General features: G+C 32.5%; 1 protein-coding gene across 5 annotated transcripts in view; it reads right to left on the bottom strand.

Moving 5' to 3' along the window:
- ADGRL2 (adhesion G protein-coupled receptor L2) overlaps positions 1-15,679 on the bottom strand; it is a 312,045-nt gene that overhangs the window by 159,105 nt on the left and 137,261 nt on the right. For all 5 annotated transcript variants that reach the window (XM_013962705.2, XM_005678182.3, XM_018045668.1 and 2 more), the window contains exon 3: positions 10,829-11,001. In XM_013962705.2, coding sequence (XP_013818159.1) covers positions 10,829-10,901 — 73 coding nt within the window. In that variant the 5' untranslated portion in view covers positions 10,902-11,001. The remainder of the gene's footprint in view (positions 1-10,828; positions 11,002-15,679) is intronic.

Here is a 15,679-nt window from a genome sequence, read left to right as displayed (position 1 = left end):
AGTCTCTATTTGCCTAAACTCTAAAACAAAGCTAAGGATTAAATGAGCTTCCTGTCCTAAGGAAACAAAAGGGAAAAGATAAGGTCTAAAACCCATACCTGAAGGAGGGGCTGCAAAGGCAGGCCTCAGCTTTCCTAATGACTTGCTAATCAGTGTCAAGTGATAAATACAGTGAAAGTTTAAATTATTACCGTGCTTTTTCAGTCTTTCAGAGTTCTGGGCAGTTAATCATTCTCAATAATCGTTTGTACTTTTAAAGAGAAATAATGACATTTTTATAAGATAGGTATGCCCGTGGCTGTATAACTTCTGAAGATTATCTGAAAGTTGCAGAGAGTTAGCAAGATTGGTCCTTCTGTAAATTATTTATACTTCAAACTAAAGTCAATCAGTATAGTTTTTAATGTTCAATAGTATCAATTTGAAGAGCTCTGAAATAAGCGATTTTTTTTTAATCTTCATCAAGTTAAACAATGTTAGGCAATATACTTTCAAGTATTTCTGAAATATTCTAAATGACAACCTCATGAGTTAAAAACATACACCAATGATCTGAGGCTAAATATTAAGTTCCACAAAAAGAAAAAAGGACTGGCAATAACTAGAGTTTGGCAAAAGAATAATCTTGGCAGGACTGTTTCTTCATTAGCAAAATGAAAACTTTTGCACTACTAACTAATCTCCAAGTTGTGATTTTAAGTCTAAAATTCCTCAATTCCACCAAAAATCTTTTGTAAAACTATTTTGATCTCTAAAATCCTATATAGAATTCTCTCTGTTTAAAATTTGCTGTGCGCTTACCTTTTATCTGGCTTTAGAAAGCTAATGAACCTAATGAACTTCATGAATAAATAAATGTAATTTGTGATCTGTATTATCATAAAGCCAAAATAAATTAGATGAGTAACTTTATCTCTGACAGAAAAGAAAAAAATCATTAGATGATTTTAAGTAGAGCTGTTTTTGATAACAGGTTTACATTCAATACTCTTTTCAATAGGTTTACATCCTTACTTTTATGATATGTCAAGGTAATACTGAAGTGAAAATGACAATTCTCAGTTTTTGAAACACATTGACTTTGAAAAGTTAGTAAAGTATAAACTTTTCCTAAATGAATTAATAATATACACTTTGTAATACATGACTTTATAATGGTACTTTAAGTAATAACAGTTATAGTAAAATGCTATTTAAATGATGTTTCCAAGTAACAGAATGAAAGTAGGCCAGATCAATGGGGAGTAGAGGAAAATATGAGGGACAAAGGGTCAAACTGCATTGTTACTCAGGGATTTTTCAATACAAATCATCAGATAGAAGGTCAGTAGAAAGCATACAAAATAGGTCTAAAAGTGTAACAAAACGCAGAAAAGTTCAGTAGAAAGTTCCAAGGTAGCTTAGTTCCTTTTTTAAATAAAATGAATTATAAAATTGAAAGCGATAATATTTTTATATTTCAATTGTGCTGTTAAGTAAGGTGTAAGACACAAACTTCAATTTGCAAAAGTAGAAATCACTGTCATGCGTAACCTGATTCTCTAGACTAAATATTTTAATACCTAAAACTCCTTGATCCAGATGTCCTCTCACAGATCAGCAGCCTCAGGATCACCTCGGAGGTTATTAGAAATGCAGATTCTCAAGGACCATTCCAGATTCCAGAATCAGAATCTACATATTAACAGCTTCTCCAAGTAAATTAAGGAATTTCCTGCTGGCTCAATGGTAAAGAATCAGCCTACAATGTGGGAGGACTTGGGTTCAACCCCTGGGTTGGGAAGATCCCCTAGAGGAGGGCATGGCAACCCACTCTATTATTCTTGCCTGGAGAATCCCCAGGGACAGAGGAGCCTAGCAGGCTATGGTTCACGGGGTGGTAAAGAGTTGGACACAACTGAGCAACTAAGACATCACACATAAAGAATCAGACACAACTGATCAACTAAACAACAAAGTGAATTTGTATGTAGATTTAAATTTTGAGGAGCACTGGTACAGATAAAGAAGATTAAAAACATCCAGCAAGACCTCCCTGATATTTCTTCTCTTGTACACATCCCTTCCTGAACCTTCCTCTCCCTGTATCAAAATACACATTCTGCTTTCCTAGATGAGTCTTCCTGTCCTAGCACTGGATCCCATTTGCTTCTTTCTGCTAGGGAGACCTGGGTTCGATCCCTGGGTTGGGAAGATCCCCTTAAGAGAAAGGCTACCCACTCCAGGATTCTAGCCTAGAGAATTCCATGGACTGTATAGTCCTTGGGGTTGCAAAGAGTCAGACACAATTGAGAGAATTTCACTTTCACTACAAAGAATCAAAAAAGAAAACTATAAAAAGTACTTTCTTTAAACAATAGAATGCACTTAACCTATACCACTTCTCTTTCACTTTACTTACAACTTTTGAATCAATCGGCCACCATCAACCACTTCACAGCATTCTGACATATAAAAGTGGGTCGCTTAAAATCCAACAAAGAGCTCTCTCCCACTACCAACAGCAACGCCCCATCAACCCTTTTTAATGTGTTTGACTAAGTTATTAAGTCCCGGACACTCTTACTAACATATTATATTGATTCTAATCAAAAACTAAATTTAGTATCAGGCATATGTACTGCCTGGTTTAGGTTTTAGGACTACAAAGAGAAAAAGAAAAATCAGTAAGTGGAGAAATAACTAATGATTAATACAAACAGACACACACACACACGTTAGATAAGTATAAAGCAATATAAGAAATACTCTATAAATAGCCAGCAAAAAAAAGAGAATTTTACTTAATCATTTTTGATTAAATCCTTATATGCAAAACAAAACTCTACTTTATCTGAATCCCTCTATTGTTTCCACAAAATTGTTGTGTTTCTTGATATTCTAAAATTCTCAAAATAAAGATTATCACTACAGGATATTTCCAAAAGTATTTTAATCACTAATGTCCTATTTTTTGCTTGCCAGTCTCTCTCTCTCTCTCTTTCACAGCAAAAATTCCTTAAAAACAAACTTTATTAAACAGACTATGCAAAAACAAATCATTTCAGTAGCATTATAATTGGAATCAGAACAGTAACATTTTAATCCATAGTTCAATTTGTGTAAAATAAATTATGTTTTTCCCTCCTTTTTTAAAAAACTATTTTCCATTACCATTTTTTAATTTGGGTATGTCCCAAATTCATCTACTTTCTTAGTTAAAATCTGATTCATTTCAAATGATTTAATATTAGTCTATCCCCTTTAAAATAAACTGAAATCTTAGCTCTACTGTCTATCCCCTTTAAAATAAACTGAAATCTTAGCTCTCACCTTATAACAAAGTTATTTCCTAATGATTAAAATTTTAAATAAAAGCATTTAAGAAACACAGGGAAATGCAAGTGAATAAACATTTAATCTCAAGATTTTTAAGTGGAAAAATAATGGAAGACTTCAGAGAAGAGCAAAATATCAAAAAGTTAGAAAAGGGGAAAAGGGAATAAATAAAGCAAATCAAGTAAAATATTGATAACTGTTACATCTGTGGCTAGTGTTATTTTATAAAATTCTTCTATTTGAAATTTTCTTTTAAAATTAAGCAATATGAATTAAAAGGCAAATACAATTTTTATAATAAAAATGACAAAATGATATCATCAAAGAATTTTAAAAGTAAGAATAGCTGTAACAACTTAAACAGAAAAATTGGGAAAGGTAATGAACAAAAAATTCACATCAAAATTACAATCGGTCAATAAGTAAATCCAAATAAAACGGAAAAAAAATAGAAAATGTTTTTGTCCTCACAATTATCTCTCAAATTGCAAATTTAATTTACAATAAGATATTTCTTTTTTTTTACATGACTATTAATTCTTTTAAAAATGTGAAATCAATGCCAGTAAAGCACATAAACTGATATTTCACAGATTAGTAATCAAGTGAACATGGGTATAACCTTTCCAAAAACTAGTTTGGAATATATACACATGCCTGATATAATAATCAGAGTTCTAGAAATTCACTCCCAGAAAATGAGCAAATATGATGAAAAAATTTATATAGATATTTAATTTACTTAAAAGAAATTTCATTCAAATGGCCAACAGATAGAGAGGGACTATTAAATCAGTTTTGACATATACATGATTAATTACAACACAGCTGTTAAAATCTTTTATCTATATATATAATGACAAGGTAATACAAATTATGACACTAAAGTAGAAAATCAGTATATGGAAAGAAAGAACCTCATTTTGTTTCATATATTGCAATTTTATCATGTGTTTTGGGGGAAACAAAGGGAACTGTATGGTGGTTAGTCATATTTAGGTCCTAGAATTATGAACAGTTTTAAATTCTTAACTTTCTTATTTTCTGTCCTTTCTCAATGAGAATGTATTCAGGTGAAAGGGAAAACTTTTAAGAAAAATAAACCTTCAAAGCAAGAACAATGGTGAACATAAAAGTCAAATTCAGTAGAGTCCCATGCTGCTAAGGAAGGATTGTAAATGTTGTTTCGGTTCCTAAAGCTCTAAAGCTCTGATATGGAATTCCCTTCTCAGCCTTACATTTTAGCCCAAAGATCCCAGGGCCAAGGCTAGGTATTCTCCTGGAATCACTCCTCTCAAGTTGACAAAGGAGTTCAAGAAAAGGGTTGAAAGATGTCATGAGATATTCACTAATCCACATTGATGTCTAATAAATGTAGGCTGAACGGCTGTCATATGTCATTCTCTGTCATTGTAGGAGGGGAAAAGAAAATAAAGAGTACCACAGGGTACCAAGCATATGTTTCAGTAAGACACTCCCTTAGTAACGTGTCAGATAAATAGTTCTTAGAGAAATAGCGGCTCTACATTAATACTCATATGTGCTCAATCATTTATATTATCTTATCTCTAATACCACAGTACATAAAAAAGTGAAAAGGTATATTAATTCCAAAAATGAGGCAAGAGATTCATCAAAACTGAAATTACTTCAGAGTAATGAACACAATTACCATTCAGCAAAATTAAGGTGCTCTATATGCCTCCTATGCTTTTAATTAAGCTACCTTTAATATACTATTGATTATTTCAAACTATAACAATAACTGTGATAAATGTCTAATGTGAATATAAAATCAATATTTCAAAAATTCACTTTTGTATGGACAAATTTATGACCACTTTACTTTAGCAAATTACTTCATAATACATTTATTAAATAAATAAATTAAAGATTTATTAAATAAATTTAAAGATTTATTAAATAAATTAAATAAATCTTTGATGCAGTCTTTCCAGTCAGAACACAAAAGTTTGCAAAAATTAAACAGCCAAGCAATAAAGTGTTATAGAGGTATGTTGCGTGGCTGTTGTGTGTAACACACTGATTTATAACACTTTTCCACCAGCAATAGACTTATTAGTGAATCAACAGAGATCATTGACAAATTAACCTTTTCCAAATACTGGAAAAAGAAGCAAGAGAGGATTAATTTTAGAGTGGAAAAAGAGAAGAAAAAGTAAGAAGAAAAAATATCAACAACCAAGCACTAGAACTTAATCTCCATGTATATTAAATATGCATATTTGGACACTGAATATTGGTATCTAAAAATCACCTAAGTATATTCCAAATTAACTTTCTTAAAGATGCTAATGTTTCCAACAAATAGTAATCGTTTTTTCTTTTTAAATTTTGAGTCATAATCAGAATTGGTAAAATCCTAGTAGGAGTACTCTGCAGCATTTGGTTTTTAAAAGATCAGAAGCAATTTAATATAATGTGTGAGTGGCATTAATATTTATATTTTTGATACAGAATTATATCACTACTTATGTAGAAGAAATCTGCTGCAAATAAATTAACCCTGCACACATATAACACAATAAAGAATATTTAAAGTGTCTTAAAGAGTCAGACATGACTGAGTGACTGAACTGAACTGAACTGAAGAGCAATATAGCTAGATACTTTCTTAAGGAATAAAGTCACACTCATCTGCACTAAAAATATAAATCAAGTCATTTAAAAAATGCTTTGTTTCAAATCAGTGTTAATTTACATAATTTGCAAATTTAAAAAATAAGATGATATTCGCCATGCAGTGAACACAGATATGCTGTACAATTCCTATTAATTTAATGGGAGTTAGTTTAATAGGAGTGATACAGCCAAATCCCCATGTACCTTGTTGAAAATTTATCTCCTAGCTTTAAACTAATCACATATTCTGAAATGAACAAAAGTAGTCAATTTTGCTAGACTGGGAATCTAAAGTCCCTACAGTAAGTCAATTCAGCATTATCATGGCAATGGCTATGTAGTGAATCCCAACAACAACAAAAAAGAAAAAAGTTATAACAATGAGAAGAGACAAACTGAAGCAAGGTGTTAGAAGTGTTGAAAATATAACATTCACCCTCAACAGAAAATATGTTCTATTTTTTTCAATCTCAAGTCAATTTTCCACTTGTTTGCTTTCTCAGGACAAAGTTTAAAAAGAGGAAAAAAAAAAGAATCCCCTTTTGAAGCCTAAAATTATGCCCAAGGAGCCTGATCAGAGGGATAAAGAATCATATGAAAATGTATAGATAACTGGTTACCACTTCTGAATCACAGTGAATTAAATCATAACTTTTTCTGAAAAAACCTTTTAAAGTTAGTTTATATCCACACCCATGTTGCCATATACCTTACCTCAACCACCCATACACATACTATCACCGTGGTTCTTAATTGTGATGCTGAGCTACATCAGCCTCATCCCAGAAATTTGTCAGAAATGCAAATATGTGGGCCCTCCCCCCAGGAACTTCTAGGTGATTCATCTGCTCCTCAAGATTAAGAACCACTGCAGTACTTTATTCCACATCCATGCTATTTTCTGTGTTGTTTTTTTCTCTACTACCATGCTCATGATTGTCTTTACCAAGCTTGTTCAGCCCATATTGAGGTTCAGTTCAAGAATCAACATCACCTCAGGCTAGAGCATTTCCAGACACATACATACCCACTCAACTACCCTTTATCCCAATGCTTCTGAAATATCACCATCATGGCACTTATCACTCTATTATTACAACTGTTTAAAGCTTTCAACTAATGAGACTATGACCCTCTTTAAAGATTTATGCTATTCGTGTGATGGATATAGAGCGCTTTCCGTAAGTCAGGCATTGTTCTAGTCACTTGCATGTCGATGAATAACAAAAAAGATCCTTGCCCTTGTGAAGGTGACTTTCTGTGTGTGTGTAAATATAAATTCTGAATAGCACATTATATGTATGTACCAATAAAAGAATGAAAGATTAAAAGGAATAAATAAATAGAGGTCTGAAAAAATATTTATGGGCCAAAACAGGTTTTTAAAATTCGCATGTGACCCCTAGATCAACTTTTTTCCTGCCGCCTAACTAGATCCTACAGCCAAACGTTTTTTACTGAGACATCATTAACACAAAAGTCACTGTAAAATGTTATTAGAAAAATTAAAATATAAAAGCTGCTAAGGTACTACTTTTACAGCTATGTTCTTAAATTTTCTTAATGTATGTGTATATATATATATGTATGTATATAAATATTTGAAGCTCTATCTGGCATATCTGGCATTTATACCTGGCATAATAGTTTCTTTGAAATAAGGATAAGCAACAATATAATCTGAGTTAATTAACTAAAATTTCAACTAATAAAATCTAATTACATACTCACTGCATAAAGAATTCAACCTGATATCCATATTGCCTCCTTTGCTGAAGAACTGCTATTATTTGTAACTTGTCACTTTGGCAAGCCTTCATATATCTTGACTTATACTTGCTAGGGCTCCATTATATAGCATAATTTAATTCTCTGGGACACAAAAATTCAATTTACTTTCCTACTTTCTGATACATGATTCCACAGTGGGTTACTAGTCTTATAAAAACTGGCAAAAGAACCAAAGCACAACAAAACGTATTTTTGAAAGGTTTGAGGTTAGTTCTCTGGGAGTAAAATAAATTCTCAAGAAAACTTTAGAGTATTTTCTGGTTTTTTATAATCATTTTTCCTGAAAATTTTAAACATAACTTTCAAAAATACACAGGAAAGACTTGCAAGGATAAACAATAAAATATTGTTCCTACTTTGCAAAAATCAGTAAATTTTAATGGATGAAACTTTATTAAACAGTAGCTGATAAAAAAAATGGAGACAGCAATATAAGATAAGCTAATTCTAACAATTAAACCTTTATACAATTAGCTTTCACCATGGTAAAACACACAAAAATAAACTTAGTGATTTGCTCTTTAACATGCACACAAAACATGACATAACTATAATATATGCCTGGACTGAGAACAAATATGTAATTCCTCCTTGCATATTTCATATACAGACATTATATGAATTAACCTTTCATATACAGACATGTAAAACAAATCTAAAAGTATGTTAAGTCTTTAAAATCAAATACTAAGGTAAAACACTTCTGTAAACAGAAGAAAAGAAAGCCTTGAAAAGGAAGGCACGGTCCCTGGCTGAACACAATACACAGGCATTTTTGTTTGTTTGTTTTTTTAGTCTAAATTAGTTGCTACTACTTAAAAATCTAATGTCTGGTTTCTATTGAAAAATCCAAAGATTGGCAAAAGCAGGCTAAATACTGGAAAGGCAATCATGGGTCCCCTGGCAAGCACTTTCCTGCCTGTTGTAGACCTCCAGTAGTTATTTCAGGTTTAGACCTCCGCACAAGACCATGAACTCCTCAAGAGAAGGGACCGTGCCGTGTACATGTCTGAACCCTAAACAACTGGCTCAATTTAGCCACACAATGAGGAAAAAGGAAAGAAACCACCTAAAAGCCTTATCTGAGTTTATCAGCAAAGATTCAGGAGCTGACACAAAAAGTGCTCATTTCTGTAAGATCTAAAAAGGCAACAATCACGGAAGGGACCCAAAGAAACTCAATGGCTAAAAGGTTAATTTTATATCTTCTTTCCTGTGCTCTCATACCTAACTTTGATAGGTTTTCTCTATAGGTGTTCATAGAGCATTATCTGCTGGCTGGCAATAAAGGTCTATCATGTCACATAAAACTTTTTCTAAGACAAAACCATGTGACACCTGAACAATGTTGTTAACAGTGCAGTGTGCAGTAACTGTGTGTACTCTCACAGCTAGCAGTGGGTTCCTCCCAGGTTCTTTTTACCTGAAGGAGGGAACTGCTTCAAAAGTAACACCCCCTGGCCTCATGTACCAAAAAATGAAATTCTCTTAACAGCAGATATGAATCCTGACCTAACAGGTGACACTAGAAATAAAACTGCAGTATCTCATGAAAAAGTCGCTAGTTTGCTAGCCCCCTGCTAAGTTAAGCAACTGTGTCAGTAAAGTGGTCTCTATCTTGATTGGAAATTTTTTTATTATGTGGACTAATGAGTCATTGATCCACACCTAGAATCTTTTTAAATGTATAAAAACATTCAAACATAACAGCACGAATTCAGTTAGTTTCCTCACCCCCCAAAAAAAAACAGATGCAAATTTATCCACGAAACACAAGATTTTCATAATTTCAAGCCAGAGATTGATATTATTAACTCAGTTTCTGCTCATTGTTTATCATTACAGTACTATTCATTCAGATACTACATTTTAATGTTAGATTTGATGTATCTTTCAATTCTGATGTAAAGAGCAATATCTTCTGAAAATAAAATACTAACCCATTTGCAACTTTCATGTGTGACATAAACCGAGGAGAGCATTATCTACTTCCTAAACACAAAAGTTCTTATTTCAAAATTTTTCTCAACTTGTTATTTATCTAAATTATATTATTAAGTTATATCAATATACTGAAAGTAGGCGCTAGAACAGAAAAATGGTAACATTTTGAAGCTTATAACAAAGACACTGGAATAATAATCTACTATCTATTAGTTGATAGTATGCCTCTTTTTCCCCCACCTACTATTTTGTTAATAGGTATAAATGGGATAGGACCATTTAAAAGTACATATAAAGCCAATTTTAAAATTCTAAGACATTTTCTTCAAGAATACTTAATTGTGACAAAAATCCATTACATTTTACATGCATTTCTCAGAGATTGTACATTTCTTTCACAGATTTTACATATTGAATACAATGACTACCACTACCAACTAGCCATAAAATTAACATATTTTAGCGCTACATTAACTTCTGACCTACTCTGTAAAAAAGCACCTGAAAGAATGTCATTTTCACATGGAAATAATATGTAAGATTAAAAAAATAATGGATACCAGAAAATCCATATAGTAATTATGGTTTCAATTAGTTCATTAACCCTCTAAGTGTATTCTTTTCTTAAAAATTCAGGTCTGTCTTCAAAAAGATAATACGAGAAAGGAAGCACTAATGAAAAACAACTTTTTCCAGAAAACTAAAAAAAAAATTATTTATAAGTTTTAGAACAATGACCACACACTTAAGAAGCAGACAAAACTAAAGACAAAATGAAAGAGCTATCATGAAATATTTTCAATTTTACTGGAAAAAATTAGTCAATAAATATAAAATATATACCAAAGCAAAGCTTTTGGTTAGTTCTCTCAGATTATTTATAATGATTATATTTATAAACATACGTAAAATATAAATTTAGACTTCTAGCACTTTCTATCATACACAACTATGTAAAAAAAATAATTCAATCATCAGAAAAAGAATTATGATATTCAGGAAATCTATTTAATGCTTAATTCTAAACTAACAAAAAATATTCATTCTAGTCACTCCTATAATATATTAAAAAAAGACTAAATATTTTAAGTTCTCCTGAACTTAAAAAGTAAAAATTTAAACTGTATCTTACCTTCTGTATTCGGTAAGAAGCTGATTATAATGATAAACCACAGACTTCGCATTCTGCAACCAGAAGACACCATTATTGATCCCTTTAAATATTTTCTTTGTATTCCTTAATGAATCTAGTTATAAATGCCCAGCTTCATCGAACCCAGCAGTCTGCATCATTGATCCTCATATCTGAAAAACAAACAAATCCATCATTCACTCTATGGTCCTGCAATGTCACAAAAAATGAAAAAACAATAGCAACAACTCCCCTCTTTCCAACCTTTCTTCCCCTCCTTCTCCGAAGCATAAAAAAAGGCATATATTTTGATTCTATATTCAACAGGAAACTGCTCCTATACACTAGATATCTGAGGCTTGCATTCTGAAAACAAAGCCCGCCAAATTAAAGGTAATCAGAACATACGAATGCACATAGTAGTTATATAATTTCCCAAAGATGAACTTTTCTTGTAAAGATTAAAGTTATTCCAGAATAAATAACTTGTCTTTCAATGACACATAGTAGTCATTTTACCAGTTTTAATATATTAATACAATACCTACAACAAAATTTCATAAATACATATACCTTGCTTCAAGTGATGGTAACAGTAGTATTATCTACTATTTTACCCTATTATCTAGTAAAGTAGATTACAGATATAATGAAAGTTTATTTTCCTACTCAAGATGTACAATTTTTAATATATGGTTGTAGCTTGTATAATTATGGCATTCCAAACACTACACTGCAAACTGTTATTTATCTGACTGCTAGTTATTCATAGAAATCATTTAATAACATGATTGTCTCTTAAATATTTAAAGTTTAGATTTTCATATATCAGTTTTTCTTACAGCAAAACTTAGTAAGGTCAAACCCATGTCCTTGAGTAGTTTAACCCATCCACTGGACCCAAATAAAAACCTAGACCATAATGGTTATATATCTCCAAATTTGCATCACCATCAGTAAAATGAAGAGCCAAGTCTAATTCTGACTAGCCTTTAAATGCCCAGTTCTTCAACTGAAGAGGAAAAAAACAACTCAGGTGTGATTTAATCAGCATGTCTACATTCCCAGGGTCACATGAAACCAGATTATTTGCTAGGTTCTACTGCAGTGTTTTACTCCTTTCTAGCATAGCATGACGAGTCAGAGTAAATACCATAAATACCAGCCTTACAATATACACACTATGAAGGCAGTTCCCAAACACAGCCAGCCTCCTCATCTAGAGTCTAAGTGGAAAGAAATTACAAATTCTTCCTGTAAAGTTTTCCCAAGCTCTCCTTAACCTTTTGCAAATAGTTTTCTAAACTGAAGCAGTGATGGGTATACCTACCCACATTATGAGGTTGTGTCCATAACTCAAAATGAACTCTTACATAATTTAGATGCTATCTCTAAAGCATAAAGAAAACTTAAAATATCAAATTTCCCCTAGATAATGTTGAACTTTTTATTTCACAGTAGTTAAGGTATTCTGAATTTGCTACATGCTTAATGCATCATGCTGCTGTGCTTAGTCGCTCAGTTGTGTCCGACTCTTTGCAACCCCAAGGAATGCAGTCCTCCAGGCTCCTCTGGCCATGGGGATTCTCCAGACGAGAGTACTCAGTGGGTTGCCATGTCCTCCTCCAGGGTATCTTTCCAACCCAGGGATCTAACCCAGTTCTCCCGCATTACAGGTGGATTCTTTACCATCTGAGCCACCAGGGAAGCCCAAGAATACTGGAGTGGGTTGCCTATCCCTTCTCCAAAGGAACTTCCCCACCTAGGAATCAAACCAGCGTCTCCTGAATTGCAGGGAGATTCTTTACCAGCAGAGCTACCTGGGAAACTCTTTAATGCACCATATGTGATTCTATTATAGCAGGTCATTATATTATCAGTTTCCTACAATGTAACTTCAATGGAAAGAGTCAGATTCTAAATGGTTTGGAACACTGATCAAGCTATAAAGTCACTATCTTGCTTTGCCAACAAACATACCAGAAAGAACATAAAAAATTAATCTGAAGCTATTACCTAGTGTTTATATATGAAGATTCGTAGACCTACAAAAGGAATTAGCAAGACAGTCTATAATGAGTTTATTTTATCATGCCTATACTTTGAGATAAAGCTGTTTCCCTATATACACTCCATGATCCATAACCAACCTAGTTTTTTCAGCTCTCTCTAAAACCAGTGAAGACAAAATTAGGCATCATAATAAGAGGAATCAGAACTGGCTTACCTAGTTCTAAGAACACCTCAGATGTTCTTAGAAATAAAACAGTAACAAAAGGAAAAGCAAGCTTCCTCCTCAATATGCCAGAAATACACAAAGAAAAAAGATATATCAAAAATTAATCTGATAGAGAACACATGGCATACAACCCTGCAAAACTGGCTGGCTCTCTATTCATTTTTCACCGTGAGCTCCCAAAGAATATTCAAAAGACAAAACCGAAAGTAAATGTTTGTTTCGTTTACAACTCCTGTACAAAGTACCTGCCTTAAAACTGCAAGCTATCTTATATAAAGCACAAACAGAAGTCGTTAGATAATTTCATGGCCTGTCACATTTAAAAGGCCAATCATAGTTTCTTAAATCCCACAGACTGGTCAATGATTGTATCAAGCAATTAGAATAATTTTAATATGTGGAAGAGGCGCATTAATGTTACTTGCAGTAATTAAGTCAGCCTTTGGAATGCTCCCAGTTCAAGCAAAGAATCCTGACTATCCAGATTTTGGTTATAATAGGTACTTTTATCTCAATGAACTAATGCATATGGGCTGCTTGCCTACATGCACAACTCTTGAACACATTTCCACTTTCTTCAAGCAACTTAAGATCAGTCTGTCTTTGGTCACTGGCTATTTGAAAGAGTCCTTGTTTGTGGGAAGAAATAGAAGGAAGAAATCAGGGACTGATGACTGCCTTGTAGGAAACAGCTGCCAAGATAGGAAAACCTCTGTTAGTTAAGGGAAAAGGAGGAGGAAACCACACAAGCCAGACCTCTTTTGTGGTCTCTGGCCAGGATAGAACATTTCATGAACTGATTTAACTATACTAAAATTTCAGTGTATTCTTGAGGTTTAAATGTGAAACACAATTTTAAAAATACACTCCAGTCAATTATAAGACTTAGTACAAATGACTGTTTCTAACAGAAAGAGATTCCAAAATGTAACAAATTCATGGCTTTTTTTTTTTTCCACACAAATAAAGCTTAAGTCCATCTGTCTGTTCAATGAGTAAAAGAATATCAAATTGATTATTCTCATTCTATTACGTACAGCCAATCACTTTCACATCAAATAAAATTATTTTCAAAAGTTCAAGCTTTAAATGCAATTTTGAAAACAATCAAAAGATTTTACTGCTGTGATTCAAATGAAAAACAACCTTCCATTTTAAAATGTTAATGAAAATTGAAATACTTAACAGACCATAATTGGCTAAGGACAGAATGAATAAATAATCAAACATTAGTCATATAATGTTTGTCAAATAATCAAACATAGTGAAATTAGTCCCAAGAAAACACTGCTCCTAAATCAAACTGGAGCCACAAGATTCTCACTGGCATAGATGGAGCCAACAGACTTGTCCTTCAAACTCTATAATTACCTGCAAAAGGCAGCTCAGTAAGTGTCTCACAACACAAAACAAAAACAAGGAACAAAACCAGGAAAAGGCTATTACACTTTCTTTGAACAAACAGAAAAGAGTAAGGGATTCTTCATATTAAAAAAAAAACAACAACAATTTTTTCTTACTCTTCTCAAGAACTTCAGGGAAAAAATGGGAGTATGAAGGCATAGCGCACAGATGAAACCCCTCATAATGCTAAACAGCAGTACATTTCTTAATAAAAACTGAAACAGAACATTTCTACTTAAATTATGAATGACTCTTTTCTTATCCTTATCCTTTCAAATTCAAACAATTTCATCCTAACCCTGTTTCTGTAACTACATGACACTGTCGACCAAACCTCTGTCAAGACTTTTTTTATAAGTACCCTATTACTCTGTCATGTAAAAAGTCAATTAATACATCATTACTACTAAACCTTCCAAAGCTCAACAACAACTTCCTGGAGCATGCCTTAGTACTGTTTATATCCCAACAGTCCTCAATGTTTTATACACTACTTACAATGTATAGTTAGCCATAGCCATTCAGACAGTAACCTGCTTATATTTATTAGCTGCATTAAACATCTCATGCCTTAAATTGTCAGCAAATTTAAGAAATACTACTAATCAGTTTTAGTATCTCTGTATTTATGTTACATTACTAAAAAAATCATAATTTTATATATGGTGACATCTATTTAGCAAAAATAGAACAAATAAAACCCATTTGTTGAAAAGCTCAATGACAGAAGCAGGATATAGCATGCTTCAAATCAATGGGAAAAAAAAAGATAATTTAAATTTTTCTAAAAATGGTTAACTGAGGTTGATATCCTATTAAGTGCACAGCCACTATAAAGATTCATATTTAAAGCTTTATCTTTGATTTCTTCTCATGGACACTGAACTACTGTGAACACTGGATATTAAGCCCAAACAACCAAAAGCATGATAACAGGAAAAAGAGCCATCTAAGCGGGAGACCTAACTAAGTTACCCATCCTTGATATCATGTACTAATGCTGTGTAAAATGAAACATTAATGCTTTGAGTGAGCATAAAATTCTAAGCACTAAATGTATGTCAATTCTAAATGAGAGCTAAAGATTTCTGCACAAAATCAGTCTTTCTGATCTAATTTGTGCTATAAAATTATAATCATTATGGGACAGAATTTACTAGCAAATAAAAGCTGCTCTTCTAAAAAACCACAGTTACCAAAACAACAGG

The sequence above is a fragment of the Capra hircus genome, chromosome 3 (assembly GCF_001704415.2).
Source record: "Capra hircus breed San Clemente chromosome 3, ASM170441v1, whole genome shotgun sequence".
NCBI lineage: Eukaryota > Metazoa > Chordata > Mammalia > Artiodactyla > Bovidae > Capra > Capra hircus.
This window is presented reverse-complemented; position numbering and strand designations above follow the sequence as displayed.